A 20,357-nucleotide genomic window follows, 5' to 3' on the forward strand; every position below is an offset into this window, starting at 1 on the left:
ACAGGCCATGTTTATGCTACATTGTGTGTAGAATCGGGGATAAGGGTTGGAGTTAAAAGGAAAAACTTAGAAGTCGGCGAGTGCCCACCCCTCCACTGAAAGATAAGAGAACGGAAGAATTTTAACTGTTGTCCCAAAACCCACACAGAGGAAAAAGGATTGAGAAAAAAATAAGCGAATGTTTTGAGTCTGATCCTCAGCTTATGAGTAATGTAAAATAACAGCACTTACCTCATAGAGCTTTGGAGAGGATTAAGGGAAATGACACCACAGCCCAGCTACTGGCACAAAGTAACTGCTAAATAAGCGAGTTCACTTGGTTAGTAGCTAAGGAGATAACCACAGCTCTGGCCCAAACGAGTGGCTCTCAATCGCAGCTGTGGATCAGAATCATCTGGGATGTTTTTTCAAAAATGCTCAAGCCTAGGCCCAGCTGTGGACATTCTGAGTTAATTGCTCTGGGGTGAGGCCCAGTTTAGGTACAGCTGACTTCACCAGGTGATTCTGGGCAGCTGAGGTTGAAAATCACTGCTGTAGGAGGTCCAAGAACAAAAACAAAGACCATGTACCCTTATGACTGGATACATACCAGGCAGATGGTAAACAGGGGAGGAAGAACAACAGAATGAGAGAACAAAATTTTAAATAGTATAGTAAGGTTTAAAAACAAGTTTGAAAATGACATCTTTTGTCAATAGCAAGTGTGTGGTTGCTACAAAAGATAATAATGCCCAACCTAATTGAAATGAAGCAATTACTAAGTCTTAATAAGAGTCTTATTAAAACAACGGAGTTTTCATCTGTCCTTGTGGCTAGGGAGACCTGTTGACACAGCTAAAAGACATAGGAAAACACACCCAGATTAACAAGGGGGCAGTCATTTAATGCAGAAATCCAGTTAACATAAAGAGACGGAGGTTGAACAACAGGTCTTCAAACAATACTGCATAGTGTCACGAGTTAGCTCTTAAGCACGTTTGATCTGTTTATCTTATGATTTCGATTCCAGTACAAAGACGGAGAGGAGACTTCAATTAAAAAAAAAAAAAATAAGGCAACAGAAGAAGAATCTTCCTGTGACAAGGAACAACCACAAATAATGCACAAATATTTGGTGCTGACACAATAAGACACCATCAGGACAAGTTCTGAAGATGCTGCATTAAAATTTAACAAGCATGATACAATGACAAGAAAATTATACTCGCTTTGTTACGAATCCTTTTGCAAATAGAAATGACTCTCAGGTAATTGTTATATACAAACTTTCTGAAATAAATGGAAATCATACAAATTTTTCCATTGCAGTTTCTTCTTTCTCTACACCTAGAAATGTCCCATGGCACTGCTCCCTATTCTCACAGTCAAAGCATAAATAGTCATTAAAGCACTTGAATCCACAGTAGTCTTGTCCTTAGAAAGGTTGGGAGGTTTTGCATGATTTTCTATCAGTAATCCAGAAAGGGCCAGCAGGCAACAGGTTGGAATGTAAAAGACCGCTTTGTGCTTGGAATCCTGAACTCCGCGCCGTTCCCCTCAGGGAGGCGCTCGCACTGTGGACAGGCCCAGTGCGTACAGTCATACCGTGGAGTCTCTGCCAGACTTTAGCTGTGCAATCTTGGTCCGGCTAATAAACGGATAAGCGATGCAGAGACCTCCAGCTGCCACAATAAAGCCTAAACTGCACCAGGCGCAAAAGATGGACCAGCTGTAACCATGTTCCACATCGGCAGGCAGGCTATAAATTAGCTTCGGGAGCCGGTTCAAATCATAAGAGATACTGGCGGCATAAGTACAGAGGGAAATGGTGCAAAATATCCCTATAAATAATACAAAGAGAACAGAATGATTAGTTACAGTTTGCCTGTTACAAGACAAATGCCAGACAGGCCTTTATGAAAATCAGATCAACCATTGAGGCAGTCACTCCAAATTCACAAATGATCCGTAATTCTTTTACTTGAATTAATTCATTTGACAAACACTGGCAAAACTTCTGTGTGCCAGACCCTACACTAAGGAGTGGAGATGCAGGAGTGAAAAAGATAGGAAAATTCTGATAACCTGAATTATTCAGAATTACCTAATTCAAATGGTTATATATATTGGAATTCATTTGTTTATTATTAAAAGCAAAAGTTGTATTTTTAAAAAGAAAAACTTCTATCATCAAATCAAGCACAAAATAGTTTTCATTTTCCTTCACTCTCCACCTATTTTCATACACTTATTCTGTTATAATCATTATACAAAGTATGCTTTCTTTTTCAATTAACATTATCATAAGTATTTATCATGTTGCCTTAAATAATATTTTAGATGAATTCATACAAGTAGCTAAATCTTTTTTGTTAAGGCATAGTCTTACATATACCAGGGCCTCAACAAATGGGTTTTTTCAATGAATGAATGCTTTTAAATAGTATAAATTAAGTCCAGCAATATGGAATTGGTGTAAAATAGCTGACTAAGGAGATCATCCACTTTCACCATTCAAAATGGAGGCAACTGGAGTGACATAAGGAATATGGACAGACCCAAAGCTTTGCTTTTTAGACCAGTGCGTGTGTATGTAATTTTCCTCCTGCAACACTAAAATCAGAACTGATTTTAAAAATGCTTCATAAGCCCCAAACACAGGAGTTTTACTACTCAAGTCATGTGGATAGCACAAAATAGTTTTCATTTTCCTTCACTCTCCACCTATTTTCATACACTTATTCTGTTATAATCATTATACAAAGTATGCTTTCTTTTCAATTAACATTATCATAAGTATTTATCATGTTGCCTTAAATAATATTTTAGATGAATTCATACAAGTAGCTAAATCTTTTTTGTTAAGGCATAGTCTTACATATACCAGGGCCTCAACAAATGGGTTTTTTCAATGAATGAATGCTTTTAAATAGTATAAATTAAGTCCAGCAATATGGAATTGGTGTAAAATAGCTGACTAAGGAGATCATCCACTTTCACCATTCAAAATGGAGGCAACTGGAGTGACATAAGGAATATGGACAGACCCAAAGCTTTGCTTTTAGACCAGTGCGTGTGTATGTAATTTTCCTCCTGCAACACTAAAATCAGAACTGATTTTAAAAATGCTTCATAAGCCCCAAACACAGGAGTTTTACTACTCAAGTCATGTGGATATAGGTGCTTCTATTCTACCACAATGGACCCTCAAGATGCTCCTTTTGGATAGGCAGAGGATCAGAATGTGGTGAATAATAAAAACAGAAACTGGCACCCAATCAAGTATCAGAATGTCCAGTCCTGTTCTGAATCCTACACATCTTTTCTTCACGTCTGGTTTATCCTGCATACAACAGAGATAACATTTATTGGCTGGAAAATTCTTTTGGCATCCTTACAGATACATGTAGCATCTCCACTGGAAACAGAGACACAGATTTTGAAACTGAAAAGAAGGAGCTAAAAGTAGCAGATTACCTCTCCAACCCCTCAAAGCTCCCCACCCCTACCCACCACCCTTTTTTAACCTATAGCTTTGGAGATTAGAAACGCTAGCAGAAAAACAAATTCAGAGCAGGCAGCAATTTGGAGGAAATAAAGACCACCTTAATGCCATCTTTAAAATGTTAGAATTCTGCCTCCATTCAAATCACGTAAGAGCACACTGCCTGAATCCTTTTCCAAATGTGCATTTAGAAAATACACGTCCTAAATTAAAAGGACACTTGATCTGAGATAATTTGATATTTCCTACTCTTTGTTTAATTCTGCATTTAAACTCTAAAGTGATTCTGTTTTACTAAAAAGGATAAAATCTTTCCTTCTGACTTCTTGCTCCAATTTATTATAGCAAACATATCACTTTGAGTTCTCAAAGAGAAAAATCGAGATGGAAATAATTCTCTCATAAAGTAATGGACCATTCAGAAAAGAATACTCCACTTTCCTCAAACCTTGTGAAAAGCAAATGTTCTTAGATCTACACAAATGTTTTCACTGGCGCCAAAACAAAGGCAGTTTTTATTTATAACAAAGCCCTTTTAATAAATGCTGGTAATAGAACAATAGGCAGTTAGAAAAAAATAATCTTTGGAGCATCAACAAGTAAAACAGAATAATAGAACAATGACATCTTCACAGGAAAAACAACTTTATTCTGCATTTAGCTGTTTGCACACAGCTGAATGCCTAAAAGCAAGCATTTTTACAAGTAACATAGTTTTAATGACCTATGAAAGCTTGAGTTCAAACCTAGACTTTTAAGCATCCTTTGATGTCTAAGTGCATTGGGTTGGGATGTGAGAAATAAGTATTCTAGTTTCCAGCTCTGCTAAACACTGTGCAAACTTGAAATTACCTAACCTCTCTGAGCCTTGGTTTCTTCATCTAGGAAAAAAAAAGTGGGAAACTTGATTACCGAAGTCCCTAAAAGTGTCCAATTTCTGTGATTCTGTTATTCCAAAATGAAACATGAAACAGGAACATTTATTAAAACTTCCTAGTGAATCTAGTACTTGGCTTATGCAATTAAATGAAAACGGAATGCCGTATGTATTTATCTTTCTGTATGTACTCCCTTTGATTTTACACTTAACATTTATTTTATTAGCTCCTCTCACCTGCCAACCCCATAAAATTGCTTTTGATGACATGAATTCTATCATTACACCACCGGTTCGTACTGAATAGAAAAGAATTATAAGAAAGAATCTAATCTGAGGATTTAACCAGAATGATTTCTCTCTGCCCTCAATGTCATGGATGGTTGTGCTTTTCCTGCGGAATTGATTTGTGCTTACCTCATGGACACTGTGAATGATGTCACTAATAGAATTTTTCTTTGTCCAAGTTGCCAGGGCACTGACGCTCCCTAAAGCTAAATCTATAGCCCACCATGAGCAAAAGTATGGGATTTCATGGCATGCTTTTGGTTTCTAATCTCACTCTTGGATCCATCTTGCCTTGGAAACCTGATTGTCCCTTTGTCTTACTTTATTTATTTGTATTAATTTAAGTGGCATCTCTATGCCAGTTAAGTTTTTTCGGAACAGGGCACGCATCAAACTTTGATGCACACTTGTTTTATTTATTGTTGCCTTTATTCACTCAGCTGAGCATGGTGGAGAGGAGGCCTATCAGCCCACAAATATGTCCCCTCTCTATCCATCCCCCTTCCCACAAATGCCCCTATAGCTTGCCCTTCCGTAACATCTCTTCTCCTTCCAAAGTGCTCTCGAAGTTGTTCTTAGTAAGAGGAAAGCAGGGCAGGAAAGAATGACAAGAAAACCATATTTAGGAGCTCTTCCTTTTCAGACCCTCACATTTCTAAGAAGGTTTGCACATGCATAGCTGCCACCACTACGATTTGTGAGATGGGCAGGAATGTGTGATGATTACAAGGAAATGTACTGAGAGGAGAAAGCATTGTTTCCAACTTTTCCAACAAGCTTTTGTAAAAGAAGCCTAACCCATTCAAGATATTTTTAAACACAAAACAAAAAATCCTAAATTCAAAGACATCAAGAAAAAGCATTGTTTGAAATGATGAAAGCATTCTTACTGTAGCTGAATTAATAGTTTTAGGTCAATGTTGAGAGTGTGGAATTCTACGTTAGGTTCCACATACATGTCTTATAGTACTCATATGCATGAGTTTGCCAGAGCTGCCATAACAAACTACCACAGACTAGGTGGCTTAAACAACAGAACTTTGTTTTCTCACAATTCTAGAGGCTACAGTCTAAGATCAAGGTGTCAGCGGGGTTGGCTTTTTAAACTGAGGACTCTCTCCTTGGCTTGTCAATGGCCATCTTCTCCCTCTGTCTTCATACAGTCTCTCCTCTATCACCACAACCAAATCTCCTCTTCTTATAAGGACAGCAGTCATACTGAGTTAGGGCCCATCCATATCACTTCATTTTTACTTAATTTTCTCTTTAAAGACCGTTTTTCCAAATACTGTCACATTCTGAGGTAGGAGGCAAAGACATCAACAAATGTATTTGAGGGGACACAAAGCCCATAACGTTCCGCACACGTGTGTGTATGTGTGTGTGTGTACTCATGCACGAAATGTATTTTTAGCTTTTTTATAGGTTTTAGCAAGATTGTACTATTCTAGGTGTTACTCAATTAGTTATTCAACAATTATTTATCGAGTATCTACCATGTCCCAAACCTAGTTCTGGTATATTAGAGATAGTTAAGTTTCATGAGCTCTTTTTGGTCACAGCTGGACTCCGTTCAACACTGATGTGGTCAGGAACTTCAAGCAATCTCTCCACTCCACTTTCCTGTATGCATCTCAGGAAAAGGTCATAGAGATCTCTTAGACTTCCCATAAGTTCTGCATGGAGTCCAACAGAGCTGAGCACATGGAGTCAAGAAAACCTGAATGAAACTGAATTCTGCCATACGTTGAGTTCTACCAACTTAAGAGTCAGTTCATCGCAAATTACCCCAAGTAGGGATTACCTATGTAACAAGTTATTTCTGATAATGCTGCATTTTCATTGGCAGCAATCTAATTAATGCAAGATATGTGAAAGGAGTGTGGAAGGATTAATAAGTCATCGCCTCTGCATTCTGAAAGTTCAGAATCTAATGGTCCTTCCTGAAGATCCATGGGGAGAAAGGTGGTCTCTCCTCCATTCTTCTCTGAGGCTTTCCCTTCCTTTTCACTTCTCCCCTGCCTAGCTGATACTCTTCAGTCAGCTGGTGGCCCCCAGAGAGAGAGAGAGAGGTTCCTGAGTCCTAAGCTAGGTCCTTACTACGGCTGGCAGCATCTTCAAAAAAGTGAATAAATTACTGGTTTCCTGACAAGCCCTGCATGCAACTACTTTTCTTATAAAATATTAAAAGGTTTTCTGCCAATATTCATAATTAGAAGATACCACGATATCACAGAATTATAGGGCTAGAAGGGATATTTTCACATCAGGACAGAAGTAAATTTATGCTACCATCCCCACAATCATCAACCTAATTTCCTACCCTAAAATCTTCATGGTGCCAGCTGGTAAGATGCAATTAGGGTAACGGGGCCCATTCTTTTGACCACCATTTTTTAATGTGCTTAAAAGACTGAAAGGAGTGGAAGTTGCTTCACCCTGTTTAGCCTGCTTGATAAATAATGTAACTACAACACCCAAAGGCATGAACATTGATTTTTTCCCCCTACTCCTTCGAAAGGTGGCCTGCCCATCCTTCTGATCTTTTTAGCCTTCCTTCAAATGCCTCATGCCAGTTTTCACACAGATTACTCAAAAAGCCATTCCTATATTGTCCTAACTGACTGGCAGAACTAACAGAGAGAAACAAACTATTACACACACACACACACACACACACAATGCAATTCCTAAATCCCAAAAGCATCAGATCTGAAAGCATCCAATCTGAAAGACTGAAGCAATCTCTTTAGTGGAAAATCCTGGCCTGGTCTGACACAGGCTATTCTAGTTCTTATTGATCCCATTCAGTGTGAATATTCATGTGTTTAGCCACAGGAATGTTAATGTATTTGATTTCAAGATGCCACCCCAGATCTTGCTGAGGGTGTTAAATAACACAGGATATATGCACCGTGTTACTCTTCTAAAATAAAATTTTTTAAATCCTGAATTACAAAACACACCTGGCCCCCAAGGTTATAGAAAAAATATCACGGACCTGTAGTTTCAGGTCATAATCAATGGATAATCATAATCTAGATAATTCAATACACCTACCATGGCGGAGTCTTTTTTTTTTTTTTTTTTTTTGATTCATTGAAACAAAAGAATGAATAACCAGTGTAGGTGAGTGTTAACTGTCCCTGGAGCTCTGCTAGGGCTGCCTGGACTCTGTCTTCTCTGTCTCTGCTGTCAGGAAGGGAGTGTTTCATGCTGTGTGTGATCTTCCAGTTGGTCACTCAAGGCACAGCCTGTGAAGGTGAATGAATTTGGTGAGCAGTGAGACCCCCACCAAGGGAGGCCCAAGCTTTATCCATTTTAAGACTCCTAGTGAATTAAAAAAATAGTAAAATCCTACAACAGAGACCTAAAAAAGTGTTTAAAATGTTTGCACTGAATAACCTTTTAAAAGATTTATAACTTAAACTATAATAAGTATATTTATTATATCCATCTAATAGAATGCATCACTTAATAATATAGGTGGAAACATTCATTCACACTACACTGAAAGCATATAGTCTAGTATTGGGCAGAAGCTTAAAGCTGGAAGATGAGAGTCTTATCCCCTCAATCGCCTGTGTGTGCTTCTGTGCCTGTGTGTGTGAAACCTCAGAGGGTGTGACATCCAAAGTCTAAACTGAAGGCCCGTGAGGGATGTGCAGGCTGGCCCTGGCCCTCTGGGAGGACCCTTGCATGGCCCCAGGGAAGAGGAAAGGGGGCGAGACCTGGCTCTAGATGTGCATCAACAGTCAGCAGGGCTGCTGTGTCACATGTGGTAATCAAGACCTGTCTGTGCAATCAATAAGGCAGAAGGAGAAAGATTGTTCCAACGTTTCCATTTTAACCGCCCAACCTGTCACATGGTTGATGTTCTTCATTTGAAAGTTTAGCTAATAAGTTCAGGCAGAGAATGAAGATGGCAGAGCATTAGAAGGCGCTAAGTTTAGTATCAGAACTCTGTGGGAAGGATGCTGACTTGAGTGGCTAAAGACATTCTGCTTAATTAAAATCGATTCTTTTAACCCTTTTTTTGCTCTCATCTTCTGCATATGAACGTTCTACAGCTAATTTATCTCATGCACTAGATTGATGTGGTTGTCTCAGTGTTTGCAAAGGAAATTTCAAGGCATTATTTGTAGTAACAAAAACAAAACAAACCCCCCGAATCCCATAGCAACAGAACAGGTGAATCCAGCATAGCATATCCACTCCATGGAAAAATATGCTTCTCCTCTCCCCTCTTCCATCCCCTCCCCTTTTCTTCTCCTTCCTTTTCCTTTCTTCTTTGCTTACAATGAAGCAAATACATGGCAAGATTTGGTCCAGAATAAGGGAAATATTGAAAAAAGGTTGTTCTGTTTTCAGGTGATGAGGTCTGTGAGTGGATTCCCCCTTAATTTCAATAATGTTGTTTGGGCAACCGAAACTAAACAAAACAACAGAACAATGATAACAATGTTAGGTTGTATCTATTAGTCCTTCAGAATTGGTCATCAAACTTCAAGTTTATTATTTGGGTTTTTGTTGTTGTTGTTGTTGGTGGTGGTGGTGGTGGTGGTTTCTGTTGTGGGTATTGCTTTGCTTGTTTTGATGTTGCCTAACAATTACATAGGAGCTTCCCATGCTCGATCCTGAGGACTCCTGAGCTTCTCTCTGGTCCAGAGGTACAATCCACACGTGGATCCAAAATAAGGGTTGAGAACAGGAAGAGGTGGACCTGGTCCAGGAAACTCCTGCCTCTCCTCTGTGCCCACCTGCCATTGAACCTTCAACTTCCTTTCATTTAAAACCAGACTGGCCCCTCAGTCTCCCAAGGAGCACTCAGTAGGCTTTCATGGCCTTGCAATTTATTTTAGTTCTAGCAATTGTTAGAATCTTTAGTTCTAACAAAAGTTCTAACAAATCCCCTGACAAGGGGAGTGGTATGGGGCCTTTCCAGGGTTGGGAGGCAACACATCTCTACCTCTTCAATATTTATGGAGACAAGAGTCAGAGAAATGGGAGCTTAAATAAAGGGAGAGAAGAAAACAGGGGAGATTTTTAAGTAATCACTAAGCCCCAGCAGAAGCATAAAGGAATCCTCTGTGCAGTGCAGTCCTCTCTGATTCTTTGCTGCCCTTGTCTGCTTTAATCTTTAATTTGGATTTTAAATGCATCCCTTGGGCAGGAACCCAGTGGCTGGTCTTGAGGGTCCAAATCCACCTCTAAAGCCTCAGAAACTAACATTTTAGCCTCCCTGTGCTACAGTCCTGGTGGCCACTGTGATTTCACCAAAATCCAGAAAACCTAAATTGGTTTTCTGCTCAGAACTAGGCAGGATCCATGTGACTTCTGAATGTTCCAGGATGCTGGTGATGATGCCCCACATTCCAGATCACTGCCAATTGCAGCACCATTTCGTGGAGTGGGACAGGGGCGAGTGGGAGTTAGAAGGAAGGATCCCTGCCTGTGAAGTGGGTTCCTTAAGGCTGCAGGGTGGTTGACCGTGCCAGAGGGCAAAGCACCCCCAACCTGTCAGCCCTGAGACAGGCAGTCAGCAAACAGTGGCAGTCCTGGTGGGGTGTGGCCACCTCCTGTTAACACAGGAGTAATTAGGTGACCCATTCCAGTGAGAAGTGCTAGAAAATCTAGGCATGGTCACTTGAATAACAGAATTCCAGGCAAGTGGAAATAAGCCTATTTAAAATGGCTCTCTATCTAGGGGAATATTCGTTCTGTTGCTGAGTATAGTTTGTGAAACTGTTAATGTCCAGTTAATTTGGCATTTGCTAATCATTAATACAGGAGTTTTCTGTGAAGGAGGAGAAGAAAGGAAAGATTTCTTCCCTGAAGCTACCGTCGGTCAGTGTTAGCCATCGACTCAGCACCTGGCACCTTTTTAGACAAAACTACCCTTTAGCTGTTAGTCAAAACATCCTAGCCCTGTCTCCACACCCCACCCTTTCCAATCCCTTGTTTAAAAATCAAGTCACTCCTTTGCTTCAAACCTTCTAGGGGCATCTGTCACCCTTAGCTTCAAATCCAAGCTCTCCACCATGACCAACAAAGCCCCGAAGCTTTGGCCACTGCCCACTTCCCCCACCTCATGTGATACTATCCTGTCCCTCACTCCCTCCAGCCCCACTGGCCGCTTCTCTCCGGTTTGGCACTAGTGGTTTCCTCAGTCTGCTGTGCTCTTCCCACCACCGGCTGCTTCTCAGGAATTAGCTCAGAAATCACCACCTCAGCAAGATCTTCCCTGAGTCCCTATTTCACCCTGTTTCTTTTCTTCACAGCTTTTATCACCACCACAAATCATTGTTTATGTCTCTCCACAATAAAAAGGAACAAGGATTTTGCCTGCCTTATTCATTGTGTCTTTAGCACTCACAGCAGTGCCTCATACATAGTAAGTTCTCAAAAGACATCTGTGGAGTAAAATGAATGAGTGTTGTGTATGTAAAAGTGACACCATCACTAAAGCGTGACCTTTGAATTGACATCCAGCCAGGGGATGGGTTGTGATGATCTATCCCCCTCTGTCTTTGAGGGCACCTCATAAGCAATGGCCCATGTTTGCCAAGAGTCCAGGTCAGGGTTTGGGGCACAGTATGAAATAAGGAACAGAAAACGGGGCGCGGTGGCTCATGCCTGTAATCCCAGCACTTTGGGAGGCTGAGGCGGGTGGATCACCTGAGGTCAGGAGTTCAAGACCAGCCTGGCCAGCATGGTGAAACACTACCAAAACTACAAAAATTAGCCAGATGTGGTGGCACATGGCTGTAGTCCCAGCTACTCCAGAGGCTGAGGCAGGAGAATCACTTGAACCCAGGAGACAGAGATTGCGGTGGGTCAAGATCGCACCACTACACTCCAGCCTGGGTGACAGAGTGAGACTCCATCTCAAAAAAAGAAAGAAGAACAAAAAAAACAGACTGGGCTCATTTTAGAGATTAAACTCAAGACACTTCCATCTAACCTACTAACAGGCCACAATGGGGATATGGAGGATGCATTTTTCACACTATTGTTTTCCTTAAATTCTGCATTTCCCAGCAAAGCCAAAATGACCTTCTGGTTGCTTTTCTAACAGTGAAAACAAAATTAACAGGGAGATAACAAAGTGACACTAGCTAGCCGCATGCAGAGCAGCCTTCACCTTGGCTGGGACAGACGGTCTGAGACGTGCAGCCTACCTGTCATGAGGAACAGGAGTCCAGCCACGTGCTGGGTCAAGCTCTCCTCCCAGAAGAAACTGACCATGGCCACAATGCAGCCGCAGAGAAGGACGGCTACAGCCATGCCCAGGAAGCCAGCAGTGATTCTTCTTAAATCTAATCTCAAAATAGACACAGACATTCACAATCAGAATTCAGGAAAGTCATTAAGAATTAGAGAATTAGGGCTTTGTATACCTTGTGAAAATTAGTAAGTTATATGGACAGGCTTAGAGCCTACGGGGCGAGGAGGCTTAGGGAATACTCTTCCCAGGCATTCCATAAGTGGACTAATGGGGTGAAACCAATGGAGGGTCAGACTCTACCCTCTCTGAGTCCATGGAGAAATCCACACCAAGTGGAGAATAGACTAGAGGACAAGCCCAGGATAGACCTGGGTAACAGATGTCAAATGACTTAAACCAAAAGTGAGGTGGGTTTGAGAAATATCTCTGTTAGCCTTAACAGAGCAATAGAAATGTAGGTTAACCAAAAACCACCTGTACCCCAAAAACTATTGAAATTTTAAAAGGAAAAAAAAAAAAAAGAAATGTAGGTTACCCCCATGGTAGTGGTTGTACTTAATCTGGCTTTGGAGAAAGAGCCTAAAAAAGCTATTGTGAAATAGGGTTTTATCTGATCACCACAGATGCCAATTATTTCCTTCTTCATTTACATCTACTCCTGCCTATTTTCAAAAACGATTTGAGAAAGTGAAGGCAATTGTGGTGACTGGAACAGTGGTGCAAAGTGCACACAGGATACATGTGCTCATAAACACCCTTTCCTCTGAAACATCTGCTCATAAATGCCTTCTCCCCTAAAGCATAGATCCCACAACCTGGGCATCCATTTACCCAGGTGAAGGAGGTACTATTCCAATAGGATGAGTCTCCACTATACAGTGGCCCAACCGTCAAGTTTGGCCTATTGCAAAAACACAACTGTGATTACTGAGCCAGAAATCCAGCTCTTTCCCCATCTCCCTGGCAAAACCAAGAGGCAGGCTGACTACATGTACCTGGACACACATTGCCTCCAACTACTAAACCAGCACTTACCTTGCCTACCTTCCAGCCATTTTACCTTTTCTATTTTCTTCCTTGTTTTTAAAAAAATACTTTTAATCATTTTTATTTACCTTACAGCTCCATCTCAAAGGATTTTTTTAAACAAATCTAACTTTAAAAATTGTTATCTAAATTTCAATCATCCTTCTTAAAACAACACATCCCCAGCATATATCTGCTGCCCCCAAGGCCAGGTAAGAGGTGTGGGCAAATGCACGTGGATCATGCACACCTGTGTACACATGGGGCCAAGACAAGGTGCACATCACACTGTTTGAAGTGTGGGCTGCTCTGCTAAAGTGAAAGTGCCCATGCAGCCATCACTTTATTGTGTGGCTCCTGGGCATTAGGGGTGGCTTCATCGAGGATGGATTACAGTAGCTTCCAGTCTTGCTCTTAGCATCTCAGCCACAGAGAGACCATCCCTTTTTTAAAAGGGGATTTCTCATTTCCAGCTCAGAGCATCCAAATTAAAAGAGTATTTCTGCCTAGAAGAAGAAATGTGGACACCAATGAACAAGGGGCCAGCGGCAGTGATAATATAAAGATGCTGAGTTTAATGTTAAGGGTATAAGTAGTTTTTGAGACATCCACATCTGAGCAGGGGAAATGTAGTAATGGTTCAGTCACTATTATCTTACCGCCTACCAAATTTCCTGTGGTTTGAGTAATAATCTATTTTCTGCGACTCTGAAAAGGCACAAGGTTCAGATATAATCCACATGGGATTTGCATTAGTACCAGTCATGTTAAGCTTACACAGTAAATGTGCTACAGATCACCAAGTGTGACTTTCTTAGAAATAGACATGCATGTGACTGCTGAAAGCATCTTTCCATGAGAACTCCAAAAAGCATTAAAAGAAGAATCTTCAAATATTGCTTGCTGGGCAATCACAGGCTACAAACTATTAAAGAGCTAAGGTTCTTTTTCAGGCTCCTATGATGATCTTTTCTTCCCTGACCTGAGCCAATAACTACATAGCTCTCTGGAAAGATGATTAAGTCTTAAAGTTGCCCGTCATAATATGTATAATATTAGACCACTGCTCTGGCAATATCAGAAGAGCTTCCATTTATATGTTTGAGATTCAGAACAGAGCCTTTTAATCCTCAGAGAGATTGACTTACAGAATAAGACTGATTCGTTTTCTACAGTGGCTTTGGCCACCAAACAAGATCCTGAAGTCCTCATTACTTATTTCATTGGAAAATGACAATGTCAATCTCTGATGGGGGCAAAGACCAAAAAAAATCACCTTAGTTTTTTGTTTTGGGGAGCTATCTATCATCAGGCAGCTTAAATCAACAGTTTTTAGGTAAATATCAGCCCTCTTTAGTTTCACACTGCGTGATCCTTTCTAGAGTTTCACATTTTCCTGACAGTGAAAAAGAGTAGTTCCTTTCATTGAGATGTAGACACCCTCTGAGAAAATTAAGACATACACTCATAAAGGTATTTTAGCAGAAATACAAAGGTTGGAGATAAACACAGTAGCTAAAATAAATATTGTATATACAAAACAAAAATAAGAGCCCTAACATATAATCTCCTTGGTTTATTAAGACAAGGGATACAGCAGGTCCTTACACCCAATGACTCGGCAAACAAAAGATTCAGTAGGCAGCTGTGTACAGATGCCACCAGGGCAGACTATCTCACAAGACCTCATACCAGGTTTCCACACATTTTATTTTTAAGTAAACTGTGTCCACAGCATAGGGAAATGATTCTCTGAGTCTCTGACTACATCTGACTGGGCCCAGAGGCTTACAGAGGATAAGAACAACATCCTGCTGTCTAGATGTGAGAGGGGTCGTCAGAATTTTGTTCAGAAAGACACCATTTCCTCTCTGAACCTGTCCTGGAAATACTTACGAAGCAGGTGCCACTCATCTTGCTGTATGGTCTTGGTTAAATTAAAAGGAATGTTTCGTAAGCGGATGGGCTGAGAAAAGTGGTACTTGATGGCCGTGCATCGCTGCGCAATACCTTGAAGGAAATAAGAAACGCGATTTACGAGTCTGCTTATTTGTAACAGAATTCTGAGACCTGAGGCAGAATACTGTAACCTAACCTGGGTGGAATGGGAGATGAGATAAGAATCTCTTGATTCAGAGCAATAAAAACCTAAAACATAAAATAATGTTTAAAATCAGGTTTCATTTTTTAATGTATTAAATTGTATAAGGATCTATACTCCCCTAATTGTTTTCCGATATGGAGTTTGTTTTACCTAAACACAAAACTCCTCAAGGAGAAATGGCCTAAAAGTACACAGATGGTTCAGAAAATCAGCTTAGAATTTTAAATTAGCACAGATAAATCACATATCTGAATCTGATCCAGTCTCAAACTCTCAAATGGGTAGCCTCATGAAGTTCATTACGAAGTGTGTTATTTGGAAACCAGAAGACATTTTTCCATAAAGATAACCCTCTACATGGTTTAGGTGGTGATTATATCTCCAGACAACCTTCGAAAGCCTATTTAACCCTAGTGCAACTGATATAATTCCTTAATAAAATTATACTGATCTGAATTCTAGATCTTGAGAAAAAGGGTAATACTGAAAGTAGAAACAAGAAAGAAAATAATTTTCCTCCCCTATCTGGTTGTATGGCCAGCCCTAGGCACAATATTTTGACATGGGCAGGTGTACACATTGGTTAATCTAGTAACTCTCTACCTCCTCACACCCACCTCACACACCCATGTTTTACTGCATAAATTAACATGGGTCCATTATTCTCTTCTCCTAAAGATTTCTGAATTTCATGAAAAGTATCTACTCTGTCTTAAAATTTATAAAACTTATAAAATGTTCTTCTCTCACTTTAAATCATCTTGGCCAGTTGTTTGGATAAATGTAATCTCATTAAACTAATTTTTTAAAAGCATGAGTGACTGTTAGTCCTTTAACACTGCAGGCTGTTTAAAAAAATCTTCATAGATGCAAATAAATCTCTAATTGGTAGAATCTGAGTGTGTATAAAAGTGAAATTTTAAAAAGATTATAGAGCGAAGGGAAGAGATTAATATTTGTGCACAATTTGCATCATGAACCTCAGTCCCTCCTGTGAATGTACCTACAGGATCATCTTCCCTAAGGAGTTTCTCAAATATTAGTGTACATAAGAACCACCTAGGTGACTTGTTAAAAATTTAAACTCCTGGACTCTACCCCAGATATACTGAATCAAAAGTTTTGAGATGGAGCCAGAAAGCTGAATTTTAACAAGCATCCCAAGTAATTTTGATGCAGGTAGTCTTTGAATCTCGCTTTGAGAAAAACTACCCAAACTATCTCTGATTTTTGGAAGCTTTTTTTTTTTTTTTTTTTTTTTTGAAACCACACATTTTCTCAAAATTCAAAGTTCTTTTTTTTTTAAATTTGTTTTGTCAACATGAGCCCCATGGCAGTGGTTGTGAAGTCTAAGGCATTAAAGGTAGCTGTTTACTTATAAGTTAGCTGTTTATAAGTCAGGAAATGCCTGTGCTTCCAAAGGGAAAACAATATAGTATGAGAACAATGACAGATAAAGAACCACAAACGTAGTAATAGCTTACATTTGTATTCTTCAGAACTATCATTCCATTTGAGACTGACCTTAAGGCTCTGTAAGCAGGAAGTGAAAGCTACGGCAGAGTTGAAGGCATACTCAACACGCACACAACAAACCCCATTGGCAAAGACTGGAAGGTTTATTGGTTTTAGCAGGCTAAGAACATTTCCGTAGGTTTATTTGTTTTAGCAGGCTAGGAACATTTCCGTACAATAATTAGTTTACCACTAAGCTAATCAAGCAGAGACTTAAGGGCCCTCCTATGACAAAGAATACAGACTTCATACGATTCATTCAGAAAAGCCACTGAAGAAACAACAGCAACAACAATAAAAACAATAATCAACCCTAGAGAGGGACAAGAATCTCATTTCAGAGCTGCCATAGTACATTATTTCAAATTCCCAGTTTTCAACAAAAAAAGTACAAGACATGCAAAGAACAAGAAAAAAGAAGCAGTCAATAGGAGCTGTCACTGAGGGATCCCAAATATTGGACTTACCTTACAAAGATTTTAAATCAGCTATGTCAAATATGTTCAAAGCAGTAAAGAAAATCTATCCAAATGACCAAAGGAAAGGACAAGAGTGCTGTTTCACTAAATAGAGAATATTAGTAACATGACAGAAATATTCTTGAAATGAAAAAAATAGAAATTCTGGAGTTGAAAAGTATAATAACTGAAAAGAAAAATGCATCAAAGAGGCTTAAAAGAAGTTTTGAGGAGGTAGAAAAAAGCAACAAACTTGAAGACAGGTCCATTGAAATTATCCAATCTGAGAAAAATAAAGAAAAAAGGATGATTTTAAAAATGGTCAGGGCCTCAGAGACCTGTGAGGCACCATCACAAGCATAATGAGAGCTGCAGAAAGGAGGAGAGAAGGAAGACCAAAAAAGAATATTTGAAGAAATAACTGCCAAAACTTCCCAAATTTGATTAAAACACTAATCTACATTTCTAAAAACTTCAAGGAACTACAAATAAGATAAATTCAGAGACCCACACCCAGATAGATCATGATCAAACTGTTGAAAGCCAAAGACAGAGAATCTTGAAAGCAGCAAGATAAAAGCAAATTATATACACAAAAAAAATCTTTGAAACACGATCAGCTGATTTCTCATCAGAAATCATGGAGGCCAGAAGGGAATAGGATGACATATTCAAAACACAGAAATAAGAAGACTGTCAACCAAGAATCCTATATGCATCACAGTTATCCTTCAGAAATGAAGAAAAAAAATAAAATATTCCCAGCTAAACAAAAACTGAGAGACCTGGCCTAAAAATAATCAGACCTGGCGTAAAAATAAATACTAAACGGAGTCTCTCAGGGTGAAATGAAGGATAATAACTGAACACATATATAAAAAAATAAAGAGCACATATAAAGTTTACAACATAGGTTACCATAAAAGACAGTATAAATGTATTTTTGTTTGCAATATTTTTTCTCCTATCTGATTTAAAAGACATAAAGCAATAATTATAAATCTCTGTTGATCAGCATACAATGTATAAACATGTAATTTGTATGACAACAATAGTACAGAGGAGGAGAGTGGGGATGAAACTACATAGAAGCAAAGTTTTTATATACTATTGAAATTCAATTGGTATTAATCCAAACTAAATTAAGATGTCACTTGTAATCCACAGGGCAACAACAAAGAAAATAACAAAAAAAATGTAGTAAATGAAACAATGACAACAAAAAGAATTAAAAAGCTATGTTAGAAAACATGTATTTGACACAAAAGAAAACATTAATGAAGAAACAGGAAAAAATGCATATGTCATATAGAAAACAAATAGACAAATGGCATATATAAATCCTACCTTACCAAAAATTATACTAAATACAAATATATGCTCCAATTAAAAAGGCAGAGATTGGCATTGTAGATAAAACAACATAATCCAACTATATGATGTCTACAAGAGACATGGTTTAAATTCAAAGACACAAATAAGTTGAAATTTTAAAGGATGAAAAAAGATATACCATGAAAACTGTAACTGAAAGACAGATGAAATGGCTATACTAATATCAGACGAAACAGAATTTAAGACAAAAATTGTTACTAGAGAGAAAGAAAGATATTTTATAATGATAACTGGGCTTATCCATCAAGAAGATATAGTAATCATAAACATATACTGACCAGCAGAGCCCCAAAATACATGCAGTACCAAAAACTGACAGAATTGAAGGGAGAAATAGACAATTCAATAATAATAGTTGGAGGCATCAATACTTCTCTTTCAATAATAGTAAAACAACTAGACAGAAGATCAACAAAAAACAGAAGACTTGAACAACATTATAAACCAACTAGATACAAGAGACATCTATGAACACTCCATCCAACAACAGCAAAATACACATTCTCCTCAAGTGCACATAGAATATTCTCTAGGATAGACCATATGTAGGCAATAAAATAAATCTCAACAAATTTAAAAACATTAAAGTCATACAAAGTAAGTTCTCTCACCACAATGCAATGAAATTAGAAATAAATAATAAAATAAAATTTTGGAAATTCACAAATTTGTGGAAATTAAGTAATACACTCCTAAATAACCGATAAGGTAAAGAAGAAATCACTAGAGCAAATTAGAAAACATTTTGAAATTAATAAAAACAAAATTACAACATACCAAAATTTATGTGATGCAGCTAAAGCAATGTTTTGAGGAAAATTTATAGCTGTAAATGCCTACATTAAAAAAAGATCTCACCTGGCACAGTAGCTCATGCCTGTAATCCCAACACTAGAGAAACTGAGGTGGGAGCATCACTTGAACCCAGGAGTTCAGGATCAGCCTGGGCAACACAGTGAGATCCTGTCTCTACAAAAAATAAACAAAATTAGCCAGGCATGATGGCATGCACCTGTAGTCCTAACTACTCAGGAGGCTGAGGTAGGAGGATTGCTTAAGCCCAGGAGATGTAGGCTGCAGTGAGCTGAGATTGCGCCATTGCACTCCAGCCTGGGGGACAGAGTGAGACTATCTCAAAACAAAAATAAAACCAAAAAGATCTCAAATCAGTATCCTAACTCTCCACCCTAAAAAACTAGAAAAAGAAGAGCACACTAAGGAAAGAGATTACAAAACTAGGGTGGAAATACATAAAATGAAGAATTAAAAATTGAGAAAGTAAACAAAACCAAAATTTGGCTATTCCCGTAATCCCAGCACTTTGGGAGGCTGAAGCAGATGGATCACTTGAGGCTAGCAGTTCAAGACCAGCCTGGCCAACAGAGGGAAACCCCATCTCTAATCTCTACAAAAGTACAAAAAATTAGCCGGGCATGGTGGCACATGTCTGTAATTCCAGCTACTCAGGAGGCTGAGGCACAAAGATTGTTGGAACCTGAGAGGCAGAGGTTGCAGTGAGCCAAGATGGCGCCACTGCACTCCAGCATGGGCAATGCAGCAAGATTTTGTCTCCAAAAAAACAAAACAACAACAACAACAAAAATCAGAAATGAAACAGAGGCTATTACTAACAATCTTAGAGAAATATAGAGAAGCTTAAGAGAACACAGTGAAAAATTACATGCCAACAAATTAGATAAAACAGATAAAATTGCATATACCTAGAAATATAAAACTCCAAGACAACTGAGTCAAGAAGAAACAGAAAATCTGAACACATCTATAACAAGTAAAGAAACTGATTTAGTAACTAACTTAGTAAAAACTTGCCACAAAGAAAAGTCCATGACCGGCCGGGCGCGGTGGCTCAAGCCTGTAATCCCAGCACTTTGGGAGGCCGAGACAGGTGGATCACGAGGTCAGGAGATCGAGACCATCCTGGCTAACATGGTGAAACCCTGTCTCTACTAAAAATACAAAAA

At 39.0% G+C, this 20,357-nt stretch overlaps 1 protein-coding gene across 5 annotated transcripts in view; it reads right to left on the bottom strand.

Moving 5' to 3' along the window:
- Window positions 1-862: 862 nt before the first annotated feature.
- Window positions 863-20,357, bottom strand: part of TMEM178A (transmembrane protein 178A) — a 200,447-nt gene continuing 180,952 nt past the window's right edge. For all 5 annotated transcript variants that reach the window (XM_017892938.1, XM_017892941.1, XM_017892939.1 and 2 more), the window contains 3 exons: window positions 14,800-14,913; window positions 11,831-11,968; window positions 863-1,820 (listed from right to left, as the gene is read on the bottom strand). In XM_017892938.1, coding sequence (XP_017748427.1) covers window positions 1,579-1,820; window positions 11,831-11,936 — 348 coding nt within the window. In that variant the 5' untranslated portion in view covers window positions 11,937-11,968; window positions 14,800-14,913 and the 3' untranslated portion in view covers window positions 863-1,578. The remainder of the gene's footprint in view (window positions 1,821-11,830; window positions 11,969-14,799; window positions 14,914-20,357) is intronic.

This window comes from Rhinopithecus bieti, unplaced genomic scaffold (assembly GCF_001698545.2).
Source record: "Rhinopithecus bieti isolate Rb0 unplaced genomic scaffold, ASM169854v2 scaffold_22439, whole genome shotgun sequence".
NCBI lineage: Eukaryota > Metazoa > Chordata > Mammalia > Primates > Cercopithecidae > Rhinopithecus > Rhinopithecus bieti.